We start from the raw sequence: 25,364 nt of genomic DNA, 5'->3' as shown, positions 1-25,364 counted from the left end.
AGATCGACGGGAAGACGTGTGATGTTTCCGGCGTGTGTTCAATGTTTTATCTGTCAACTTAATGCTGTCAACTGAATGTTTTTGCATATCACCATGTTGATCTCCACAATATTACTGATACAAATTTGTAGCTCTGCCATGAAAAGTTAAAACCTTGGTGTTTTATAAATAGGCTAAGTTCTGACTTTCAATTGAAATATTCAAGTGCGATATCTGAGAAACACGATTTCCTTGGCGCCGTGAAAGCACCACGTACACCCTGTCCAATCACGTGTCTCTATTTTATGGCGAGAAGGATTTTGAACCTCACAGCGCCGTTTGTTTGAGACCAGTTATCCTGCTACTTTCAACTATCAACTATCGAGAAAACCGATTTAATGTGCACTATGGACCTGAATTTTGACAAGCAAATGCGAGACAATAGTCTCATCTACAAAATGTCGCTGGATCGAATAATAGAAAAGGTGTGTTAATGAGGCTATCGGGTCCCGTTACCGTTAGCATGAAAGTAAAGTAGCAAACGTCAGCTTAAACTAACTTTAAAGATAAACTATGAAGATGTGACTAACCAACTTTCTGCCATTTGTTTTCAACAGTATTCAAAGCTTCAGTACCAAGACGGGGCGATAGAGGTGGACCTCGACAACACAAATACCCGAAGTAAGTTAACTACAGGGCTGTTATAACATTGTTTGTGTTAAAGGTTCAGTACAAGAGACAGTAATGAGAACAACGTTAACAGATGTGACAGTACAGTGTACAGTACAGTGCAATGAGCAATGTGAAAAAGTAATGTGTTGTCTTTTTTTAGTGCTGAAACAATTTGATTAATCGATTATCATAACATGAGTCAGGTTTGAATGTTTTTCTGAGTTTATATCCCTGCAGTTGACATAAAAATAGGTTTTCGTAGAATGACATTGTGGGCAATTTCACCAGTTTCTGAATTCTTTTAGACTAAATTAGTAATTACTATATTAAAAAATAATAAGTTGTAGCTGTATGTTGTATTTTTTTTTGCATTCACTAACTAACCAGTCAGCGATTTGTTTCCATCTCTGCAGTTCAGTGGTTGTCATGTGGTCTGGTGTCATTGTGTGTCTTTTCTGTCTTGACTCCCTGTATGATGAAGCAATTGAGAACTACATGAAACTGTCAAAAACAGAGCTGAACAAGCTGGAGTCAAAGGTTTGGGCCGCTATGAATTAATATATTTCGTAGACACAAAATTATAGTGGGGTTCCTCCTCAGTAAATTCAGATATGAAATATATGCACAGGTATATAATCAAACACTTGTCCTCTCCTCAGAGCCTGACAGATTTAAGAGACGAGTCACTGAGATGTAAGTATCCAAAACCTTCAACAAGAGTACAAATCTACAGATTTTTTCAAATGTTCCTAATCTGATTACTTTCATGTTTTATTCCACTGCAGCCCAGGACATTACAGGACACTATCAGGTAAATATACCATATTTATTTCAACAGTTCTTTGTTGAATATGTAGTATATCTTAAATTAATTATTGTGGATTTCATGCTTCAGGATGGTGGAGCTGATGAGACGTGTGTTTCTAGTATTTCCTCTTCCCACATCTCCATGCATGATGATGATGATGATGATGATGATGATGGTGGTAAGAACAAGAAAGCAATAGGCAACAACACAACACAACATGGCTGGACAAGCTATTGCAGGAACTGAAATAAAAAATTGTCTAATTTCAGGTGACGTTTTTTTTCCCCCTTTTGCGCCCTACAGGGTTGGCTACAAGTGACACAACTCAACTGACTGTGAGCTCACTGGATGAAAGCCAGAGAAACCTTTCTGCGACGGAGCTCCAGCCCGAAGACCAAGATGAGGAACTGGAAATGTCGCTGGGTAGTCGCAGCGGCTCTTGGGTGGAGCTCTACCCCAGCATGATCAGTCGAATAGAGAGGGCCTGGCACCGGCAGCATGTCTCGGAGGCTGCTGACTCTGTGCTGAGGAGGTACCGTCGATGGCGACAGCACCCAAATAGAAGCTATCTCAACAACACCTTCACTGTCACGTTGAGACACGGCAATCCAAAAAAGATGTTGAGCGAGACGCTGCTCAGGGAGACTTCTAACAGTCCTGTGAAAATGCAGTTCATGAGGACTGAAGCAACCCCCCGGTCTCCTTTGCAGATGGTGACCATGAATCCGCAGGATTGGCAAGCACAGCAGCAGTCTCCTGGGAGGGGGAGAGGCTCGCTGAGGAGAGAGCAGCACCAGCCTGTCCTCGCCATGGACCTCTCTGGTTGCTCTGAGACCACTAAACCAAAAGAGATCTCTTTGAATGAGACCTTCAATGTGTCCCAGCTGGGAGAACAGCCCTCCACTTACACTGTCAGTCCTTCACGGCCTTTCTATCCCACTGCAAAAGCACCTCTGGATGTGTCTCTCAGGTGTAAAAGACTCTCTCTCGCCGCACACTCACCGCAGACTGATGGGTCCAAAGAGAGACCAGACGTCAACGGCTCACCAGTCAGGCAGAGTCCTTTAAAAGCAAGGATGATTAGCGGCCTCTGTAGGTCACCTCATGTCTTTTCCAGAAGCCCCAAAGCACATTCTGTAGAAAACCTCTCCAGAGAGTTTAGGAGGCCCAGATCAATGTCCACTTCCCTTTCCTCCCCTCCCCAAAGGCCAACTGTGCCACTGAGGATGCTTGACCCTCATGACTTCCATCATTCCTTCCAGTCACAGCCGCATTCACCTCAGTCGGCCACAGCAGCAGAGGGTCGTCACAGGCTGCGCCGGCACCTTTCCTTCGACTCTTCCCTGCCGTCATTCCATGTCTCCTACTCGCCAAAGAAGCTTGATGAGGACTTCATAAAACTCTACCACAAGTTCGTCTGCCAGAACAAATCATCGTTCTTTAATGGGGCTCCCTGCCGTTACTGTGCTAGAAGCTCCGAGGCCAGCAGAGGCCACTCTTCCACAGCTCTGGCCGCCCTCGCCTTATCGCCTCACCGCTCCCTCCTGAGGAAGCGCCATAGGGAGCTAGGCTGGGACAGCCACCCCCAGTCCAAACGCTCCAGGGACGAGTACTGCACATCCCGCCCAGGCTCCATTAGCCATGGGAACGAGATGCTGAGGCGACGTCTCTGTCAGTCTGAATATGAGCAGTCTCATGGTGGCCTCTCCTACAGCCCCAGTAAATACAGCATGCTTCAAAGATTCAGCACCGAGCAGCGCTCTACAGATGCGCATCAGGAAACCTGGATGAGTCAGGGCCGCCGTCTATCTGCAACTGAGTTTTCCGGCCTGGGTGAGCCTCTTCTATGAAGTCCTGCTGTTAAATTAAGCATTTTGTGTAAGTCTTTTATCACTGATTCTTTTATTCTTTTTGTTTCATCCAACAGGAGGTTCATTTGAGAGAAAAATGACCGACGGCTTCTCCCCCAGGTAATTATAATGAATTATGAAGTATGTGCAGGTTTTGTTTTCTGGCCTCCCAGCTGTTCTCGTTCTCACCCTCTCTTCTTCCTGACAGAAAGTGGTGTTGAACAAGGATTACACCAGCCCATCCACAGAAGTTCTCTAACAAGTATCATTGTACATTACTGTCATGTAACAAATATCAATGTGAAAGTGTAGCAGCATGAGGGCATTTCTTTCTTTCAGCTGGTAAAGTGTGAGCTCAGGAAACTGTATTACTCAACTGCAATTGTTGACATGTTAAAGCTGTAAGTGGTTGTTGTTCGTCCATTTGCTTTCCATTCTAGTTCCTGCTTGGAGATTTTATTTTTTACAAGTACTGTTAAAACCATCCCTTTGATTGATTATAGTTTACACTCATGTATGTAGTTCTCTTGCTAAATCTTTTACTTTTTGTGCTATGGTGAATCATTACTTCAGTGAATACAGCTTCATGTTTGTTTCTTGTAATATTTGTATATTATTAAAATAAAATTGTGTCTGTGTGAAATTAACTTTCTGGAGGAAAAGAAATCACTTGTCATTGCAGTCACTTCGTTTATTACATTTTTCCATATATTCATGTAACATTTAAAGTTGAGGAGACAAAGTATCTGACACTCAAACAAAAAAAAGTAGAATGATTAATTTTAGTTAGGTAGGAAATAACATTTATAAGGAAAATAAAGACAAATTTGCTTTTTGGTCACTAGCCCTGTGCGCTTTCCTGACATGGTAAACTCTAATGCTCCTGTTTTGTTAAGGCTGGGAATGTGAAAACAAAACTAGTTTTGGAGCTTTTCTCAATACATTTACATGGTAACCTTCAAAAAACCAAAAGCATTAGTGTTGTGTGGTGAGACGTGCAGCTGTAGTCACTAGTGATATCAGGATGTGGTAAAAACAGACTTTTACGTCACTGCAGCAAGATAAGACTGCAACCACTGGAGGTCATCAAAAGCAACATATTCAAGTTAAGTGAGAAATCTGAGCAGGAAAAACAACCCTCTGTAGAGAAAGCGCATGCTGTTTGTGTATTTAATACATCTCAATGTCCCAGATATCAGCGTTGATGCCCAACAGTTCTTTTCCAGTCTACAGAGAACACTTTATTCATATGTATCAGCTTGTGGGAGCTTGCAGTAAATCCACACTGCTGCTGCTGTAACTACTGTTGGTCATGGCGTTGGTTCACCAGTCACCACTCGAGCTCCACTGGATACTTCCCAGTCAGGCAGGCAGTGCAGTGGCCCACTCTCTTGCTGGACTTGTTGGAGCTGATCATTTCGTCCTTCTGGAGGGAGGAGATTCCCTCCTGGATAGCTGATACCAGGCCCTCCACAGTCAGATACTGGACACTGTCAGCACCTGTATGACAGTTCAAGTGTTAACTGAGATGCACTAAACTCACTATGAAGCCACAATAAGGTAGTGAAGATTAAGTGAGAAGATGGCACACTTAATGAACACTGTCAGTGAGATGTACCACTGTATTAGTACTCACCGATGTATCCAGCAATGTCCTGGAACTCTGGCCTGTTGGCGATAAGCTCCTCCTTGGTTGGAATATTGATGCCCATGTAGCAAGGGAACTTGATCGGTGGAGAGGCAACCCTGATGTGGACCTGTCAAGGAGAAAATACCAAGTTTGTTAGTTAAGAACTTTATTGTCCACATTGTGGAAAATAGCCTTTGGCTTCACCACGTAATGTTAATAATACAGGACAACAATGAGAACAAACAGCATACTAATATATACTAATAATCTGCTCAAAATTCATCCAAATCACTTGTTTTACATAAACTTCTTGCAGTCATTGTTTTCACTGTTTTGGTCCATGTTACAGTTTTGAATATAATATGAACTCTCCATAAAATATGCCACTTAGTCAGGGGTTTATTAAACAATAGAAAGGGGTCCTTTAAAGGAAAAAGGTTGGGAACCACTGTCTCCACTGATCAGACTTTAAATACAGATATGTTTTACAGCACAGGAAAACATTAATAACCTAGATTTTCTTGTCTTTGTATTGAAACTAGATTGGGCCGTTTGTGTTTATTTTTCCTGTAATGTTCACATTTCAAGGGGTTTGTATCCCCCCCCTCCGCAATGTGCTGCTCTTATTTAATATGATCAATCAATCGCCTGCTGAGCTAAATCAGCCTGATCTGGTTTGAACAGTTGGCTCACAGCATTGCTCCTATTCACTGATGGGTATTAATCCTTATATTTCAGAAAAGTGTAATAATTTCTTCTGACTTCAGTGGAGTTAATTACAGGCGAGGTGGTGTGCATCTACTATAAAACGCTGCAGGAAGATTTATTTTGAATCACTTTTAGGAGCCCTAAAGACATCAAATTATCCAGTTATTCACAAGACAAAAGCAAGATTACAGAAATGTAATACATAAATGTAATTTTGTTTAGTGCTGATCTTTTGCTTTTTATTATCTCCCCTCAAAATTATCCTCAAACCTTTCTTTCTTTCTTTCCCCAGGTTAGGGACCATTATTAAAGCATTGTATTATTTCATTATATACACACAAGCGTATATAGGAGTATGTAACATCCTGAGCCAACCCACCTCAGTTGCACCAGCTTCCTTCAGTAGTTTTATAATGGGGGAGATGGTGTTGCCTCTGACAATAGAGTCATCAACTAGCACCACTCTTTTCCCAGCAAAGTTGTCTGTCAAAGCCCCAAACTTCTTGGCAACTCCCAGCTGCCTCAAGCGGGTATTCGGTTGGATAAACGTTCTCCCAACATAGCGGTTCTTACACAGAACCTCAATATATGGCAGCCCAGACTGTGAGAAGGGAAGGAGAAGAAGAAAGCTTGTGAGGACAAAGGTCCATTGGGTGGTGAGTGTATTACAGCATTGGTTTACAGTGCAGACAGCTTGCAGACCGACCTGCTGAGCATATCCCAGTGCAGCAGGAGTTGCAGACTCTGGCACAGTGCTGACCACGTCTGCGTCTGTTGGAGCCTCTATGGCTAACTGCCGCCCACAGCGCTGCCTTACAGTATAGACCATCTGCCCTGCAGTACAGTGGTATAAGATACTGAACATTTCACTTAGACAAGCTATTCTACAAGAAAGCCCAACAGTTATAGACAGTGAGAGGTATACATAAGTGTTCAAACCTTCAAAAATAGAGTCTGGTCTGGCAAAGTAAACATATTCAAATATGCAGAAGGCAGGGAGGTCTCCCTCAGGCCGAGGGACAACACTCAGAGACTTGATGCCGTGCTTGGATATCTGGACTATCTCTCCTGGTAAGACCTCTCTGTAATACCTGAGAATCAGGAAGGACATGAAAATGGTCATTAACCAATTATATCCATTAATATGCAGGAAACATTACACTGATGGCAAAAACTGACCTGGCACCGATGGACTGGAAGCTACAGGACTCTGATGACACAACCCACCCCTCAGTGTCCTCCTCTCCAGCACCTGACCAAAGGGACAAAGAATGACGTTAATCATCCACCAGCATACACATCTGACCTCTGACCAAACCAAAGGCTGGCCTGGCTTGAGCGCTGATAAGCTCTCGTGAGGCCTCGTCTTTATCAGCAGAAGAAGTTTTTAACTTTTAAGGACAAACATGTTAAAAATACCTGAACTGTGCAGTTTAGAGATGGGAACAATTCGTCCAATGCAGAGGGGTCGATTTCCATAAGGGTCACGCACCGCATAGATAACATCTTTGAACATCACCAACAGCGAGTACGACGTAGGGGTCTCAGTCATCAGGTTTTTAATTCTACAATACCAAAAAAATGGTATTTAAATAGTGCAGTGAAAAAAGATTTCTGCAGCTTAGTCATAACACTGACCTGGCAACCCAGTCTGGTGCATCCAGCTCCTCCATAGGTGGAGTCAGCGCCAGCAGCTGGGTGATGAGCTCGCTGTCTGAGCTGGTGGAGAGGCCTACACCATGGCGCATTACCTGCACGGCATATTTACAATGAATGACTCAGCATATATACAGAAATATATACAGAAGTGTTATTTTATGCAGGTTAATATCCATTAGCTTGCATGTGTTTGTGTCTCAGAGAAGAAAATGATTACACACACAAGCATTACACTGACTGATTATACAGATGTAAGGCATACTGTATATAGAGGCCTAGTTTGTCCTTTAATTAGGATTAAGATCCAACAGACCCAGCAACCAAGTACCAGTACCCAGTAAGAGCCATTGATATGCACCAGGTTCAGCGAGAACAACTTGGGAGGCGGGGGGGCATTCTCACCTTTTTCCGCAGAGCATGAGCATTAACCAGCTCTCCATTGTGTGCCACAGCAATCTTGCCATGCAGTGTATCCACAACAAAGGGCTGGCAGTTCTGCAGCTCTGAGATCCCAGTAGTTGAATAGCGTGTGTGACAAATACCAAGGTTTCCATAGCGCAGCTTCTGAAGAGCCTCGGGTGGGAAAGCAGTGCTCACTAATCCCATTCCCTGAAAAAAAAAAAGGCAAGAGGAATCGGTGAGAGATGTTCTCAGTGACAAATAAGAAGAAAGTAAATAGTAATATGTGGCCTTGGTGTTGTAGAGTGGAAAAACAGTCCACAATCTGAGTGGGATAAAGCTTTAGAACAAATTCCATTTAACTGTGTCAAACTGTGTGTGAATGTAAATGAAAAACATTTATTTATAGTGCACATTGAATGAAAAGCAGCTGAAATATTTCTTGTATAATGTCTGATGTCTTCAGTCTAATTATACAAGGGGCTAGTCGTGATCAGTGTTACCTTGTGGGTTGTGTATGTGGGTGGACTGGCTCCATTACATGTGACAATCCCGGCACTTTCCTGACCCCTGAGTAGACACAGACAATCACATGTAAATTGCAACGCTGTAAATATATCAGTCAGAAGGGAGTTTTATAAAAGGAACAATCTCTCTGTCTCTTTTCTGCAAGACTAAACATGACAAACTTATTCAGGGCTAAATGCTTGATATGAGCCTTAAGGCAAACCAAACTGGTTTGCATTGGAAAAACAAAGCAGGAAAGAAGGCGGAAATAAAAACCCAGAAATGTGTGTTTCTCTAGTGTGGAGCTGCCATATATGGAGAGTCGTCTTGCTGCAGTTTCAGCCTATTTACCAAGCTGCTTCTCGGATTACACTTCGTCCCGCCCCCTCAGCACACAGCTTAAGCCAGTGGTGAGGCTGCTTTTCTGCATGGAGGCGTTGCTTTCAGGCTTAACCGCCTGGTTGCCAAGGGAACCGGGCAGCAGAGGCAGACGGATTGGGGAAAAGAAAGCGTTTCCAGGTCAGCTCAAACATGGAGAGAGGAGCAGAGAGACAAAGAGGAGGTGATAGCGAGGTGGTAGAGGACAAAGGCTCGGTGGAGAGGCAGTGGGGGGAAGCAGAGGTGATGGCTCTTATGTCAGTGTGGGACGAGCTGGGAGCTCAGCACGTATCAGAGAGCAGAACTACATTTGAGTTGATCTCAGAGCGTCTGAGGAGGCTCAGTGTTGTGCGCAGCTGGTGGGAGTGTCAGGCCAAGTGCAGGAGCCTGGGACTTCAGAGCAGGAAGCCTGATGCAACAGCAGCAAACTACAGCCCAGGAGTGGATGGCAGGCCAGAGGAGGGCTGGGAGGAAGAAGTGGAAGATGTGGATAATCAAAGAGGAATCTACCCTTCCTCAGTCACTATCCCAATACAGGAAGGTAAATCTAGGTTCAACCCCAACTGTAGCGAAACGCTCAACACATTTTAATATTTAATGGATCAGAAGATAAACAGGCATGTCAGTCGAACTAATATAGCGTCAAACTTAAGTAGAAAAGTTATTCCAGTTATATATTCCAAGCGAGATCAAATTAAAACATTTTGATACAAGCTCCATCTTTTCATTTAAATTTAAACTGAGCCAAAGACAACACAGTGTGTGCATGTGTGTACAGGTACCAGGACTCGAATCCAACGGGCTCTTCCTTACACCCCGAGCGTGGCTGAAGAAGGGGGCCGCCATTGGACAGACGATGAGGTCAGAGCGCTGTTGTGCGTCTGGGCTGACCGACATATTCGAGAGCGCCTGAAGTGCACGCTACGCAACAAATCCATCTTCCAAGAGATGGCCCGCCTGATGCAAAGAAACTTTGGGGTGGTACGCAACTGGAAACAATGTCGAACGAAATACAAGAACCTGAAATACGACTACAAGACTGCTAAAAGCGCTCATGCTGCTGGGGGCAGCAGCGCAGGAGGCCCAGGGAAGTACATGAAGTTCTTCGACGAGGTGGAAGCCATTCTGCTGGACCGGGGACTGGAAAACGGGACCATGGAGATGCAGAAAAAGTTGTATGATGGAGAACTGGGAGCAGGGAGGCAACAAACACCAGCACAGACAATAGCCTCGGAAAGTGAGGTTGTCATTGAAATAGATGATGGTATGTATTCGGCCTCCAGTGAATATAGTAAGTTTGTATTCGAGACTAAAAGAACAATCACATTTTATATTACTTTTTTATTTTCAGATGACAACAGTGACGATTACGACATGGATGGAGACATGGAAACAAAATGGAGAGGAACAGGTATGCCACACCAACAACCAGTGCAGTTTACGGTATATGTAATCTTCTCTTTACTTAATCTAGTTTTATTTGCTCCAGATGCCCATCTAACTGTCGCAGACCCATCCAGCTCTGAACAGTTCCACGTGGTCACGGTGTCGGACACAGGTCGGAACTGGAGCGACCAGGAGGTGCGAGCGCTGATACAAGTCTGGTCCGACCAGCACGTGTGCAGGCAGTTGGAGAGCTCGACCAGAAAGAGAGACATCTTCGTCCAGATCTCCAACAGGTTAATGCAGCAGGGCATTGAACGCGACTGGAAGCAGTGCCACACCAAGTACAAAAACCTCAAGTACCTTTACCGCTCCCTCCAAAGAGGGAAGACTGATGAAGCTGACCCAAGACGCCTTATGAGGTTCTACGATGAGGTGGACGCCATTATGAATCGCACAACTAATGGCTCACCGCATGACACGGGAGCTGCAGACAACCAAGACCCAGGCAGACTCACGATGTTGGAGGACTGTGAGGATCACGTAGATGTCTATTTGACAAAGATGAACACAGTGACTGCAAAGGCCGCGGCAATGGAGGAAAGATCTTCTAGTTCTGGTTCTGTCTCGTCTATAAGCCTTGATGTTGCACAAAACAATGAAGACCCAAGGCCGCATACAGTCCAGGAGCTTCGCTTTGATCAACAGCACAGATTAAAGAGTGAGCCCAGTATAATTATTTATTCTAATTAGTCTAGCTACTATCATTTCTACTGTCAATTACCAAAATCCATTCATGAAAAATATCTGCATGACCAGATACCTCTCGAGATAAATGAGGAAATGTGATTTTAATGGTTGAAAAACTGAACCTTTAAATCTTAATGTTAGATAACCCTTGAAATAAATGGGAAATAAACAACCTTTTCCTAAAGCTAGAATAAAAACACTGAAAAACAAAATACATTCCCATTCAGTGAAGTAATGGTGTAGAAACACTGAGTTAAAGTCTGTCAGCCCAACTTAATTTAAATATATGCAAACGTTTTTGTTCTTCTGTTAAAGAATGGCCGGTCGTCTTGTGACTGTTTTATGTTGCATTTTGCTTGCAGGTTCTACCGAAACAGAAAAAGAGGATACATATTTAGCAAACAGAGGAAAGAAGAGGAAAGCTGTGGATCAAGGTTTGAAATGTGCCTCCCTCAGTAATCATTTTGTATGTCACATGAATTGACTGAAGCCTTTGTCATTTCGGACTCGGTCCCATGATTTGCTGTGGAGTAATGAAATTATGGATAAGGGTACAGTTGTAACTGCTGACAAAAGGTACATCTCATGACGAAATCCACTGCCAGGCCAAGTGAAAAAGAAACATTGCTTGTCCATGAAGATCTGAAATGGTTCATTAGAAGTACTTTTTACAAATAACTGCCTTTTGTTCCCTTTTCACTTTCAGAGCCAACGCTCCAGACACCAGCAAAAAAACTGGGCACTGGCTCTGACTTTGCAAATAAGGCCCGCTGCAAAGAGGAGCAGGATCACATCCCGATAATAAAGATCAATTCAGTCTGTTCAATGGCCTCCGCAGCCCCAGAAAGAGAGGTAATATCTACTAATCCCATGTGATAAAGAGTACAAAGGGTTACGCAACCAAAGGTAAACTCTAGAAATTATTTAATTAATCTTTAAGAGCTGTAAAGACTAATCAATTCATTGACAGATACTTTTCTAACTAATAGTTTGTCATTTATAAGAAAACATGCCAAATACCTCAAATGTAAGAAATACTTTTATTATGACCACTGATCGCATTAAACAAGCAATCTGAATAGAACTCATTGAGCTGTGGGAAATAAGAGGCATATTCCCTGTTTTCTGATTAATTCAATGACCATCAGATTAATCAAAATAACTGTTATTTTCACCTCTACATCTTGTAATATTTCAGTGAATCTGTTACTAAATATTGACTTTATGGTGACATGTATCACACTTAATTTGGGGGAACTGTAAAGCACTACTGATTTTCGATATTAGTTTAGTTTTCCTTGCTCATATTTACAACTTTGTAGCAGTAGAATAACTTTTAAAGTCACGTTTTCTAGAAACACAACTTCTGTTACATTAAATTAAACAGCAACACAAAACTTTGTCTTCAACTTTGAAGCTATGTCAGCCATACTTTTTAGGTCCACACCTGGTCCTGCACATTAATGACTTATAAAGTGACTTCTAATGTTTGTCCGTTGTTTTGACCAAAACACCCACGTGACCTTTCCGTTACTTACCTGTGCTGTAACGCCACGAGTCCCAGAGTTAGGACCTGAGCCACCTCCAGCTGTGTGGGCCACTCTCCGGAGGCCACACACCCGAAAACCCCGCACTCCTCCCCGATACCGGACTCCTCAAACTCCATCCCGCCGCTGTCAGTCCTCCGTTCACCCGACGGACGGTCTCGTGCCTGCTCGCCTCCAGGCAGCAATCAGCGCGTGCGTGCCTGAACGCGCTCTGATAGCAGTGACCGAACACGTGCCGTAAGAGTTGACCAAACGACACAACGTGGCTCGTTAAAACAACGTAAACTCTGCTGACATTGTCGAAGCGGCCGTGAATTCACGACAGAGGAAACTTTATGACTCTAAAACAAACAGTTTACAGAGTGCAGCTTTAACGACAGGAACTGGCCACCATCATTGTTATCACATACGTTTATCAAACACCTTCAATTTGCGAGACACACGTGGTATTTTGCGATAAGGAGGACAACAAATACTCTATATCAGACTCATCGATTCGGTCAAGCTGCCCATTGTTTCTTCTTGATGAAATTTTGATAAATCAATCTTCTTGTTAGAGAGAAAATGGGGCTTGTTTAATGGATAAACTCCAAAAAGTTCTTCGCCTTGCAAATATTTAGTGCTGGAACATCTTCCTCCCACGTGGCGACGAATGCGGGGCTGTGATTGGTTGTCTGAATGAGCTGAGGGCTGTGATTGGTTATCAGAGCACGTAAGAGAGACTCCGCTTCCCTCTTCTGCTGCCTGCACGCCTCCTGCCTCTTCATCTTGAAACTTTGCAAAGTTGACAGTTCGGCCCATTTTGTGTTTTGTTTTCCAGGACTGCAGGCTGATAAACACCAACAGCACCAAGATGGCCTCCGCACCAGGTACAGTACAACCATCAGTGCGTGTTGTGTGAGCATACACTAAATACACAGCGTTTAATGTGGAGCGTTTATTCTTTTGTGCGTACGTGTTTCTTTTACTAATTAGAGTTGAAGATCGGCCAGAAGCTAAATGAGGGAAAGACGAAGCAGATTTTTGAGCTTGTGGACCAGCCCGGACTGGTTCTGGTCCAGTCCAAAGACCAGATCACCGCTGGGAATGCCGTGAGGAAAGACCAGATGGAGGGAAAGGCTGCCATTGCCAATAAAACGACGAGCTGCGTGTTCAAGCTCCTCCAGGAATCTGGTGAGGATCTTTTGAATGGATCAACCGACTGTAATAACTTCTCTGCCAGAGTGTGTCACACTCCCCCTGAGGCCTCTGTCCCACATGTTGAGTAACATTGCTGCTGAGAGGTGTAAAGCCAGAAGGGTGTAATTATTTTAGAAGTTGTTTTATAAGGACTTCCTCACACGCATAATGAATGAATGAATGAATGAATGAATGCCACTAGATCTTCTTGTGGGCTCCCAGTTGGACCCTAGTGAGATAAGAGGTCAGTGAGGTGACTGTATGCAGACAGAAAGACAACCTTTGGCCTATTTACCAGCTGCGTGAGCTGTTGGGAAACAAAAATCCACCAGTTTCACCATTTTAAAAACCCTCCAGTAGCCATAGTTACTGTTATTTACATTATTGATTGATAGTAAAACATGTAATTCATGATTCTTTAAAGCTGTAGTTGACATATTCAGATAGCTTGTTTTGTCTGACAGTCAAAAACCCAAACACATATTTAGTTTAATATAATATTTTTTTAATTGTTTATTTTATAAAGATTTTTTTTCAGCTCTTTTTGGAACACATGATGTCCCCACCTCTTCCCTTCATGACAATTCAATAACTACTCCACTCATGCATGTCCCGAACTGGTCCAATAGTTGACATGTGTATGGTCATGGTGCATGCATGTTTGACATTTAGGTCTATTAAAGAGAGCCCAGATTCCAAAATGACTCTCAACCTTGCTTTAATTTAAAAGTAATTGGGTAACTGTAACCCACATGCCACTCATGAGTGTGGTGTGTGTGTCAGCCAAGCCACAGTAATGGCTGTCTTGTGACTTAAAAGTTTGACGGGTGTAATTAACCAGAACGTGACCAGCCACATCCCCCTAACTTAACCTTCAAATCTTTAAATTAGAGGTGTTTTTCAACTTTTATCTGGAATCCAAATGAACACTGAATGATAAAATGATGAGTGTGAGATGTTACTCTGGACTAAATGAAGAGGTTTTGGGCCTAAGGGGGGCTTATTTTAATATTTCTTTTCTTCCAGGCATTAAGACTGCCTTTGTGAAGCAGCACTCAGACACAGCATTCATCGCCACCCATTGTGAGATGATCCCCATTGAGTGGGTATGTCGCAGAGTGGCAACTGGATCATTCCTCAAGAGGAACCCAGGAGTCAAGGAAGGCTACCGCTTCACCCCACTGAAGATGGAGATGTTCTTTAAAGTGAGTCTGAAACCTCCCCTCAGCTGTTCAGTTTCCAGTAACTTGACTTGGCCAAAATGTCAAATTGCATCCATCTTTATGTAATCTGTTTCTTTTTGGTTTAGGATGATGCCAACAATGATCCCCAGTGGTCCGAGGAGCAGCTGCTGGAGTCCAAATTCTGTCTGGCTGGGCTCACCATCAGCCAGTGTGAGGTGGACATCATGAATCGCAGCACTGTGGCCATCTTTGAGATTCTGGAGAAGGCCTGGGCCACTCAGAACTGCACGCTGGTGGATATGAAGGTATAAAGTGCAGCGCTGCCCTCTGCTGGTTAAACTAGTATCCTAGTCTTTCCTACCAAACTCTTGTAGCTGCTTCACAATTCATCCTCCCTGCTTCTAGATTGAGTTTGGTGTGAATGTGAAGACTCAAGAGATCGTCCTTGCTGATGTGATCGACAACGATTCATGGAGGCTGTGGCCAGCAGGAGATCGAAGCCAGCAGAAAGATAAGCAGGTCAGGACTTCTCTTCGTCTTGTTATTTAATTTTGAAGCTTTTTAATTCAGATTAAAGGTGAAATAACCTGTTTCCCTTCTGTTATTAGGTGTACCGAGACCTTAAAGAAGTCACCCCAGAGGCAATGCAGATGGTGAAAAGGAACTTTGAGTGGGTCTCTGAGAGAGTCAAGGTACACTGAACCCATTATCTATCTACGCTGTGTCAGGACAGGCTTCAGCTGTTTGTTTGCTTTTTAATCAATGTGTTATAACAGACACGCATAGTTCATTATAAACTAGCTATCTGAGCTTTGTTGCCCTCTAGTTCAATCATTTTTGTTGATCTTAATTCTTAAACTCTAATTCAAGATTTGTGTTTTAAAAGTGGTTAGTTGTCCCTCCTTATAAATGCTGGATTTCTTTTTTTTGTCTTTACATTCAAACTTTCCTTAAAGTGACTTTGTTCATTTTGAAAGAAGGAATGACACATTCTTTTTATTTTTTTTAAATGAAGAGTTGAATTCATGAGCAATTCACATACTCTCTCAATTCAGTACACTTGGGCTTTTTTTTAAAGCCTTATTTGGTCTGGTATTACCAGTAGCTTATGGAGGCTGATGTTTAAGCAAACTCTAGCTTGATATTGCTCAGCTTAAATGCTCTGCAAGTAGTTTATAATCATCTCTATTTAATACTAATGGTTACATAGGACATCAGCAATAAAATTGGGTACTATATAGTTATTCTTGATCCCACCTTTTGGATTCCCCTTGAAATCAATGAAATGAGGCGGTAGAAACACTACTGCTTTTGTCCACAGGGGTCGCCAGATTCAAGACAAATGGAAGTTCCTTGTATGGGCTTTAAGTTGCATAGTCTGGCTTTCAGTGGACATACAGACGTGTGTGGAGCTAATGAGTGCCGTGTTTTGGCTCTAGCTGCTTCTGGAGCCCCAAGCCAGTGGCAGGGTGGTCGTTTTGATGGGCTCCACCTCGGACATGGCTCACTGTGAAAAAATCAGGAAGGCCTGTACCTCCTACGGGATTATGTGCATCCTGAGAGTCACCTCGGCACACAAAGGTCCAGATGAGACACTCCGCATCAAAGCAGAATATGAAGGTTTGTATTCATTTGACATAGGAGGAATTATTTTCTCTCCTCCCTTTCTAAAGAAGATAGGATTGATGTATCATGTCATATGTATGTACTTCCCCTCAGGTGACGGTGTACCAACTGTGTTTGTGGCTGTTGCCGGCAGAAGCAACGGCCTCGGTCCGGTGATGTCTGGAAACACGGCATATCCCGTGATCAACTGCCCACCTCTCACTCCAGACTGGGGTGCACAAGATGTCTGGTCATCCCTCCGTATGCCAAGCGGTAAGCGTAGCACTGCCTGTATTATGTCTTTAAATTGTTAGTAACATGTGAGTTTATTCATCATGGTAACTAAGCCTGCTTTGGTTCCTCCCTCTCTCCCGCAGGTCTTGGTTGCTCCACAGTCCTCTCCCCTGATGCCGCCGCTCAATTTGCCGCGCAGATCTTCGGGTTGACCGATCACCTGGTGTGGTGCAAACTGAGAGCCTCCATGCTCAACACATGGGTCTCTCTGAAGCTGGCTGACAAGAAGTTACAGGCCTGCAGCCTCTGAAGTGGCTCCCTTTTGAGCCTTGTGTGCTCTTTTAGGGCTCTACTGTCTGTCAATGTTATGTCTTTGTTTACCATAAGAACCCACTAACAGTGTACTTTGTCACACATATAAATCATTCCATTAAAAGCTTCTTAATTAATAATGCCTGGTTGTTTAATCCCATTATAGACCTTCTTCACAGGAGACATTTTGACGTGTCGTAACAGGAAAAGCACGGATGTCATTGAGGACATTTAAAAACAAAGGGTCCTGATATTGTGCAAGATGGCTCACTGGGACACTTAAATGTCCAGTGTGTAACATTTAGGGTTGATCTATTATCTAATATACTATATGTAGGTATGTTTTTATTGGCGTATAATCACCTGAAAATAACTGTTTTCGTTGTATTCAAATTGCTGCAATTTGCAACTTTGCCACTAGATTCCACTGAATCCTACACACTGGACCTTTAGTGGAACTGAGCCAACGTTAACATTTTTTAATGTTTTATGATCCAAATAAATGAATTTAGTAATTCAAAGTTTAAGTAAAATATGGAGGGCTTTAAAATATAGGTCGTAATGTAGTTCATCGTGAAATAATGCAAAGCAATATAAGGGAACAGTTTCAGATGTAGACAAATGGCCAAGTCAAATAGCCCTTTTTCTTGTGAGGGGTCAGCCTGTGATTTTATCATTGTGAATGGGATATGAGCTGATGGTATTCTATTGACACGTTTAGTTGAGTTCATTTTGCAGTCAGTCACTCCAAGAAACACAGAACAAGTTAAAATTCAGCTAAATGTTGGCCAAGGTTTGAAATGAATAGACTGCTAGTGGCTCAGGTGCACATTGTATGTGTATTGCATACAGAGCGGATGCACCCATTTTTATAGCTGAAATGTTTTTCATAGCATCCTATTTCAATGAATTTTACATGCATACTTGAACTGCAGTTTTTAGAAATTCAGATGACAATCGAAACTCTTTCCAGTGATGTTTAAGCCCTTGAAACACCCCCTGGCCCCTGCTAGTATGCATGCAAATTCTGTCTACTCCTATTTCTATTATGACAATCCAAAGGACTTCAGCATGACTCTGTCTCACAATCTTTCCCTCATCAAGTGTGAGACAGGTGCACTTCTTCTGACTGAATTGGGTGCTGTGTTAAAATGACAGCTAACTTATGAACTAGGAGAGCTTCATAAATATTTCCCTTATATTTTCCATTTCAGCCATATTCATGTTCCTTCTGCTCAGTCGTGGCGACTCAACTCATCCACAAGAGGGAGCCTGTGTCCCACGTCAGTGATCCAAAATCTTAACCTTTCAATTTGTTCCAGTAGTTTGCAGCCAAGGGAATGAGTCAGAATATCATGCCACCATTTTATTTTTTACTTCTATTATAGCACAGCTCTTCCTTTGATAACAAATGATGGGTATAACGACCTATGATGTACTAAATCTTTTTGTTCACGTGTGGGTGGAAGTGGGAGGATGGAAGTGCTGAGGGTAGCGAGTGATACAGATGAGTGCCGAGAAGCTGATATCTGACAAAATCCTCTGCATTTTAATTTGGAGTTGAATTTTATGTTTGAAAAAAATGCAGTTTACTGCATGGGAATCAGCCTTCCCATCTCTGCATCTATATGCAGTACACACAGTAGAGGTATAGTTGCAGAGCTGAAATGGACATATAGGTCTCAGTGATTCTGGGTCTCCTTGACAACTGTAACATGGCAACAATCACTCTATTTACAATAATCTGGCTTTCCTTCTCTGCTCCTTCTCTTATTGCCACGCTGAGCTCTGTACGTCTGGTTTTTATCTCTTTAATTCCCTTTCTCTCCTTGTTGGCATTTCACTATTTTACTGCTTACCATCCCCATGGATACCACAATAGCTGAGAGTAAATGAACACAACATGAATCATCAGCAAAGTCTAACCCACTAATGAGTTTTGGATGTGTGTGATCATGACTTTATCCTGGGCTTGAACAGTTGTTAAACGTGATTACTGTTTTCCTCTTTGCATGTGACAACTCATTCAATAACAAAGCAAACATGCAGCAACTTCAACCTCAATAGAAGCAATTTATTTCACTCTCAATGCTGTGAGGGTGGCAGTTATGTATCACTACGACAGTTTATTTACATGTGTTCTACAACAGTATTTTATCTTCTTCTGTTTTTAGTTTTGTGTACAAAATTTCTATATCATCCTATGGATAAACATCATCACTAACATTGTAGTCATTCTCCCTGTTTTCCTCTGCTGGATGCACACGATGATCATTCACAACATTGTCCTGCCGTCACTCTGGCACCTTCACACCTCCTCTGTTGCTCACATCTTTGTACTGTATCCCTCTTCTTCTCTCTGTTGGTATACTACATCACTTCCAGCTACCTCTGTTAACAATCTGACCATTAAACTCCCTGCGACGGCACCATCACAGCGCCCCCAGGTCGTGGCACGAGCGGGACTTCTGCCTCATGAACTTGCCCGCCTCTCGCTCTCGCGGGTACCGGGGCACCAGGCTGGACAGGAAACGTTTGGCACGGGAGGTGATGCTCTCCCGTTGGCCTCCCCCACTCATGTCCTCCGCACTGGTTCCTGGGGGCCAGGGGGACTCGCCCCTGGCTAGCCGCACGGCGCACTCTAGGAGCTCTGGAGTACGGTGGTCCAGCGATGCAGAGATCTCCAGATAGAGACAGTTGAAGAGGGCGGCGCTGGACATGGCCTCTGAAGGAAGAGATTGGGAGGAGGATGGACAAGATGAATACGGGCAGCTGTCAAAGCTTTTAAGGTTATATTTAGGGTGACAATGACCAGAGGACCAGAGATGCTGCAGGAACATGATATGCTGCTTAAACAGGGCTAGTGCACCCTAGAGCAACCACATTTAACCCCCAGCCACACCCTCACAGTCAGTCAGCATGCCATGAACATCACAGTGGAATAAATAAAATGACATGTACACACAACTGGATCATGGTACAAGTTATATGATAAGCAAATATTTAAATAAATAAAATGAAAATACTTCAGTTAGTCTCCAGTCCACTATTTTTAAGTTCAGGGTAACAGATTGCAACTAACTGAATACCACTCGTCTTCTAAGTGTGTAGGATAAACTATGGTGGTTACGAAACTTGAGAAAAAGGCGAGAATCAGAAAAAGGCCAGTGGTTTGTCCTATCTAGGCTACTGTAGAAACATGGCGGATCAACATTACAGACTCCGTAGAAGAGGACCTGCTTCCTCTGTAGATAAAACGTCCCATTCTAAGGTAACAAAAACACAACTATTCTTATTTTTAGGTGATTATACACGAATGAAAACATACCAATGAAAATAATATTCTATTACTGACAATAGATCCTCCTAAATGAACAGGGAAGCTTTTGAAGTTGACTGAATGTGATTTATCTAGGGAAAATAAACAAACTAGAGTTTGCTGATGTTAGTGTGCTGACCTTTATTTCTCTGAAATTCAAATTGGGTCCTCTTTTATTAGTTGCTTACCCTATCATTGTTAACGACAGATAAACATTGTAGAATGGGGGGGGGGCATGAGAACCACTGCTCGAGACAAAGACAGTAAACTGTACACATTGTAAACTACTTAAAAGGTCATGAAAATATATTTAGCTTCTTGCTACGAGTGATGGGGTCCTACAACAACACACTGCTGTCTGCCACAGTTGGAACATTTAGGTTATTTTACACGAGAGATCTCTGGATGTCTTTGTTTTTCTCACAGGGTGGAAGTGGGTGGGGTTCACAAAAATGCTCACATACTTCCATGCACCAATCAGAATTTAGCAATACGAATGTCAGGATTGTTGTTGTTATTGGGGCCGCTGGGTCCATCATTTAGTCACGGCAGACGGTTCCAAATACTACAATACCCATGAGCCTCGATCGCTGTTGCTATAGAGAAGAAGCCAGTCACAGCTGTAGGAAATTCAGCATGGTTCATCATTGAGAACAAAATGTGCCACCCTAAACGGATCCAGAAATCAAAACTGAACTGACTTCAGAGGCATATTATGTTTTCAGTTATCTCAACACTGTATGGATAACAGAATGTCTTGCCAAAATGCACCATGGGAGTCGTATGCACACAGGCTTGTACCTTTTGCCTTTTCAGTCACTTTGCAACTCTACACTCTTAATAAAGAATAACTATGGATGTTTACTTTAACTTTGTTGTGTATTTAGACATAAATATTTAATATTGTAGAGAAATACCAAAGTTTTGGGAGGTACACCATCTACAGGCTGTGTAATAGTACACAGCGCACTCACAGTGAATGCTCTCCTGCCTTTACTGTAATTACGACTTCCTTCATACTCCCACACTGCGATGGAGCTGATACACTGACATTTACATATTCACAGATTTCACTCTACGTTAGTGTTTACCAACAGAGATGAAGAGCTGAAAATGTCAACACCAACCGTGACGATAAAAGCCAAAATGGAAGAAAATAATGCCAATATGGTAAAGGTTCAACTTACCTTGAGAGGTGACCTCACGTGTGCGAACAAGGTCACTCTTATTACCGACAAGGATGATGGGAGTTTGGGGCTGAGTCTCCCTCAGGAGAAGTCGGAGTTGAGCAGTGCGGTGGAAACTACGCCTGTCAGTCACCGAAAACACCAGGACACACACCTCACACAGCAGAGCCGACAGGTCCTGAGGGACAGACAGAGGCAGACACACATGTTACAATACTGTAGTTGCCATTTAGACATACAGCGAGATGTCAGGACAGGGACCGAACATTTGACTTTCCATTGCTGTCATAAATGTTGTCGTCAAAGCCTTATGTGAATAAGAGTGGAAGTGGGACACCAGACCTTTGAGTGCTCTAGCGAAAACCCCCTGTGGTTTACTGAGAAATGCAGTACACCTCAAAATCTTGCACACACACGCACACACACGCACACACACACACACACACACAAATCTCTAAAAATAAAATATCCCTGAGTGAATCCTTCCCACTGTAGAACAACTGACAAAACCTCAGCCTGTCATTAGCTGCCATGGTCTATTGACTCATTCATTTAATTTTGATTAGGTCCAGAATTGAGCGTAGACCAAAGGCACAGACGTTATACTACAATTATATAAGAAAACTCTTTATAGGGTGCCCACTGCAGTGTCTCTCACAACAAATATCACTCATTATTCAAAGAGTAACACATAAAAATCCCTACATCACAAAAAGACAGACTGTTTTCGCAAGTGTGTGAATTCTGTTTTCTTTTTTTCACACATCCACCTAAATCAGAAATATTAATGTAGTCATTTGGCACATCTGCTCTCTCTCACTCTCTCTCTCTCTCTCTCTCACACGTCCACACACAGATGCCTCTGAACTGCACTCAAGGGAAAAGAGGAAAAAGTGTGCAAAACAACCTGATAATGAGCTTTCCTCAGTCTACCGGATGCAGATGCAGCAGATTTATTGTCCTTTTTTTGGCCACAGCATTTCTCTGAGCTTGGCATCCTTTTTTTGTTATAGCGCTGTCAAGTATAATAAACAATGCACCCTATTCCAGATATACAATATGAACACATCTAAAAATATGCTACATATGCAGTAAGCATCTGTTCATCTGTTTTCACTGTTGGTGTTTTAACAATATATTTTCCCTGAATTTAATTTCCTACGCTATATGCTGTAGTTGTACTACTAACCTGTCCAAGGTGTACCCTACCTTTTGCACAGTGCATGCTGGGATATGCCCAATGTATGTGTGAGTGGACTGATGCACGGATGCTGTTGGTTCTCTATGAACGCAGAAGAAATCCAGGAATTATTTCCCGAGCTTACCTCCTTACTTATGAAGCACATTATTATCACGTGCAGCACACAAAGAGCTTCAACGAAAATACAATATAGAATAAGTAAATTAAGATTCCGAACTGAAAAGCAACACATTAAACTCCTTTTTAAAACAATCCAAGGATGCAGCAGCCCTCAGGCACTCTGACAAGACCATATATATATATATATATATGCACCAGAGTGAAATGCCAAAAGCAGGCGAGCCCACTGTATACAGCTGCAGAGAGGCCTCGGTCGACTAATGAGGGAGCAGGGAGCAGGGAACGTGGGAACGGGGAAGTGTTGTTTGGCTCACCTGTCTCCAGTTGTCATAGATAATGATGGTGCTCTCTTCGTCATCCACGGTGACTGTACGCACATAACCTTCCCCTAAGGACAGGGAGAGCAGCAGTTAGGTCTCAGGTGGGAGATGGGTGCTGTGATTTATTTACCTGCTGCTCACTGTACAATCAATGCCACTGCGGGCCACCTCTCCACTGCATTATACTGCTCTGTATTAGTCCTGTCAAACACACAGCTTTGTACCTTCAGAATCCACAGACGCTGTTCTGTCCATGTCTCCAGCGAGGGCGATGGCCAGAGAAGACTTCCCCACGCCATTCTGCCCCAGCAGTGCGATTCTTAAAGGCCCATCAGGTCTGCCGCCCTCCACAGACACAGTCAGAGTGTCATCCAAGGCTGGGCTGAAGCTGATTGGTGAAGCAGAAGGTCCAGCTGCACCTGATGCCCAATCGCAGTCATCATGGACAGCTTCTTCTCGTCTGAGCTGGTGCTTAATTGGCAGAGGAGTGCTTCCTCTGCGAACAGCCGGGGTGCTGGACAGAGTCATACTGTCACACTGCAGGAGAGAGGAACACGGAGGGATACTCTCTTCATTTGATAACATTTAAAGCTAGTCTCTATTCAAATATGGTGTTTCTTAAATAATACTAAAAAAATCAAGTGCCCAAAGGCTGCTTTGCATGATGGTGTGATACTCCAACTATTTAGTATTGCTATTGCACCTCCATAAAGTCAGAGAAATCTAGGCCAAGTCTTCCTGCCTTTCAGTCCCTTGTTTGAATCAAGCTTAAAAACACTACAACTACAACTCCCTACAACTCAATAACGTCTTTCTGTAGACTTGCCTTGCCTCCAAATACCCCCATTTTTCAAACTTCACGCCCACAGTTTAGGCTATAACACAGCTTTTGTGTCTCAAACCAAGACCAAATGAACTCTGATGACATCATCAGGGTCATTTTCAAATTAAAATGTCAAAGCTCCTCCACAGACAGAGTGAGTGAGCTGACCTTTAAGTGTAATATCGGTGGCGTGCCCCTATGAACCAACAATAAACGATTCTGGCAGCGGGAACCAGCTGTAAACACAACACTAACATATTTTTACCTTTAAAGCTCAGTGGCAAGTGGTTGGCTTCATACACAGATACAGCTACAGAGCAACATCCGCATTCATATGGAGTAGAGTTTGTGTCCTCCAGATGAAGATAAGTCCAATATTCACTCTTTTTGGTCTCCACCAACTCCTGATGGCAATATCTGGCTCCATAGATGATAAATGATCCGCTCTGTTCACCAGCAAATGCTAATCACTAACTTTGTCTGCCATTACTGGTTAGCTAGGATACAGGTTTGTTTTTTTTATTGAAGAACATTTTGTATTATTTATTCACATGTCCAAATCAACATTATAAAGTGGTTAATAAATTAGAAACAGTTCAGCTAGCATACAGTTGGCTTTCAGAGCTTTTCCACCCTCCTGGTGAGAGCGAACCAAAACAGAAAAGCTTTGCAGAGACAACCCAGAATAATTATTTTAAAAGGCAGGCTCAGGTGGATTTGTTTGGCCAAAATAACCCCCTAATTACCAAAAGTTGGATTTAATTTGAACTAGTGAGTAAAATTAGAAAGCAATTTGAATGCAGGACGCCCTCTCCCTGCACCACCACCCACCTGAAACACACACACACACACACACACACACACACACTGGCAGCTCAGCAAACCCCCTCCAGAACGAGGCTATTAACCATCACATCCCACCACTTTGCCCCAAACCTGATTGGTTAATTAAATGCTGGAGATTGGAGCAGTCTGCCCCGTGCATCCTACCTTGGTCGCTTTCTCCTCGTTGTTGAGCCTGTCTTCGGGCACATCTGTCGGCATCTGCAAACTGAAATGAAGCGACCGGGAATGAGGACTCCAAAAAGACACAGAACAAACCCCCCACCTCCTCGCCACACTCACTTCGTGAAGCCCATTCCCAAAACAGCACAGTATGATCTCTCACCTGTCACGCGCGGCTCTCGGCAACTACAAAGTAAGCACGGTCTCTCTCTCTCTCTCTCTCTCTTTCCCTTCCTCGCGGGCTCTCTCTCTCTACCTCTACCTCTCTACCTCTCTCTCTCTCCTGCACTCTCGCCCTCAGTGTATGGCTCTTCCCGTCTCTCTCTACTATCACTCCTCAGGTTAGGGCCCAGGTCCGGTTCTGCAGTCAGCACCGTCATTCATCACCGCTCTCCAAACCACTGACTGTGACTCACTGACTTGACACGTAGATATGTGGACTTCCTGCAGGGGAGAGGTGGAACTGGCAACCCCCGGAGGACTCACGCACTGGCACTGTTTGCTGTGCAGGTGCGAGCAGCTCAGCACTACTACAGAGCGGTGATGCAGGGAGGGAGGCGGGGAGCAGCACTGTGGAAAGATGCTCAGTGTCACGAAGCTCTCGT

At 43.3% G+C, this 25,364-nt stretch overlaps 4 protein-coding genes across 7 annotated transcripts; 2 read left to right on the top strand and 2 right to left on the bottom strand.

Annotated features, from left to right (window-relative positions):
* Positions 1-46: 46 nt before the first annotated feature.
* On the top strand, positions 47-3,956 carry si:dkeyp-117h8.4 (uncharacterized protein LOC572032 homolog). Of its 3 annotated transcripts, none has more exons than XM_051377364.1 (9): positions 47-464; positions 597-660; positions 1,133-1,188; positions 1,311-1,344; positions 1,437-1,462; positions 1,547-1,634; positions 1,763-3,292; positions 3,387-3,429; positions 3,518-3,956. In XM_051377364.1, the coding sequence occupies exons 1-9, from the start codon at positions 378-380 to the stop codon at positions 3,528-3,530; spliced, it is 1,941 nt and encodes a 646-aa protein (XP_051233324.1). In that variant the 5' UTR covers positions 47-377; the 3' UTR covers positions 3,531-3,956. The 3 variants fall into 3 exon arrangements, with proteins under 3 accessions (XP_051233324.1, XP_051233323.1, XP_051233325.1); XM_051377363.1 differs by having other exon boundaries at positions 1,547-1,637; XM_051377365.1 differs by having other exon boundaries at positions 1,065-1,188; positions 1,547-1,637.
* Positions 3,957-3,975: 19 nt separating this feature from the next.
* ppat (phosphoribosyl pyrophosphate amidotransferase) lies at positions 3,976-12,891 on the bottom strand. Its single transcript, XM_051377366.1, has 11 exons — positions 12,262-12,891; positions 8,209-8,275; positions 7,709-7,915; positions 7,286-7,398; positions 7,067-7,212; positions 6,827-6,899; positions 6,587-6,738; positions 6,354-6,481; positions 6,027-6,248; positions 4,946-5,066; positions 3,976-4,809 (listed from the first exon to the last, which is right to left on the bottom strand). The coding sequence occupies exons 1-11, from the start codon at positions 12,387-12,389 to the stop codon at positions 4,640-4,642; spliced, it is 1,527 nt and encodes a 508-aa protein (XP_051233326.1). The 5' UTR covers positions 12,390-12,891; the 3' UTR covers positions 3,976-4,639.
* Positions 8,713-16,924, top strand: paics (phosphoribosylaminoimidazole carboxylase, phosphoribosylaminoimidazole succinocarboxamide synthetase). Of its 2 annotated transcripts, XM_051377350.1 has the most exons (15): positions 8,713-9,131; positions 9,369-9,854; positions 9,942-10,001; positions 10,080-10,694; positions 11,086-11,157; positions 11,430-11,575; positions 13,091-13,139; positions 13,246-13,443; positions 14,476-14,654; positions 14,759-14,938; positions 15,039-15,152; positions 15,242-15,325; positions 16,073-16,253; positions 16,353-16,511; positions 16,616-16,924. In XM_051377350.1, the coding sequence occupies exons 1-15, from the start codon at positions 8,744-8,746 to the stop codon at positions 16,780-16,782; spliced, it is 3,078 nt and encodes a 1,025-aa protein (XP_051233310.1). In that variant the 5' UTR covers positions 8,713-8,743; the 3' UTR covers positions 16,783-16,924. The 2 variants fall into 2 exon arrangements, with proteins under 2 accessions (XP_051233310.1, XP_051233311.1); XM_051377351.1 differs by lacking the exons at positions 8,713-9,131; positions 9,369-9,854; positions 9,942-10,001; ... (1 more) ...; positions 11,086-11,157; positions 11,430-11,575 and adding an exon at positions 12,964-12,982.
* Positions 16,925-18,837: 1,913 nt separating this feature from the next.
* Positions 18,838-25,341, bottom strand: LOC127350662 (GTP-binding protein REM 2-like). Its single transcript, XM_051377481.1, has 6 exons — positions 24,923-25,341; positions 24,745-24,805; positions 23,156-23,468; positions 22,926-22,999; positions 21,291-21,468; positions 18,838-19,509 (listed from the first exon to the last, which is right to left on the bottom strand). Exons 2-6 carry the CDS (start codon positions 24,796-24,798, stop codon positions 19,217-19,219), a joined length of 912 nt encoding a protein of 303 aa, XP_051233441.1. The 5' UTR covers positions 24,799-24,805; positions 24,923-25,341; the 3' UTR covers positions 18,838-19,216.
* Between the last annotated feature and the right edge of the window lie 23 nt (positions 25,342-25,364).

The sequence above is a fragment of the Dicentrarchus labrax genome, unplaced genomic scaffold, assembly GCF_905237075.1.
Source record: "Dicentrarchus labrax unplaced genomic scaffold, dlabrax2021, whole genome shotgun sequence".
NCBI classification, from domain to species: Eukaryota; Metazoa; Chordata; class Actinopteri; family Moronidae; genus Dicentrarchus; species Dicentrarchus labrax.
Note: the sequence above shows the minus strand (reverse complement) of the source record. Positions and strands in the feature narration are given on the sequence as shown.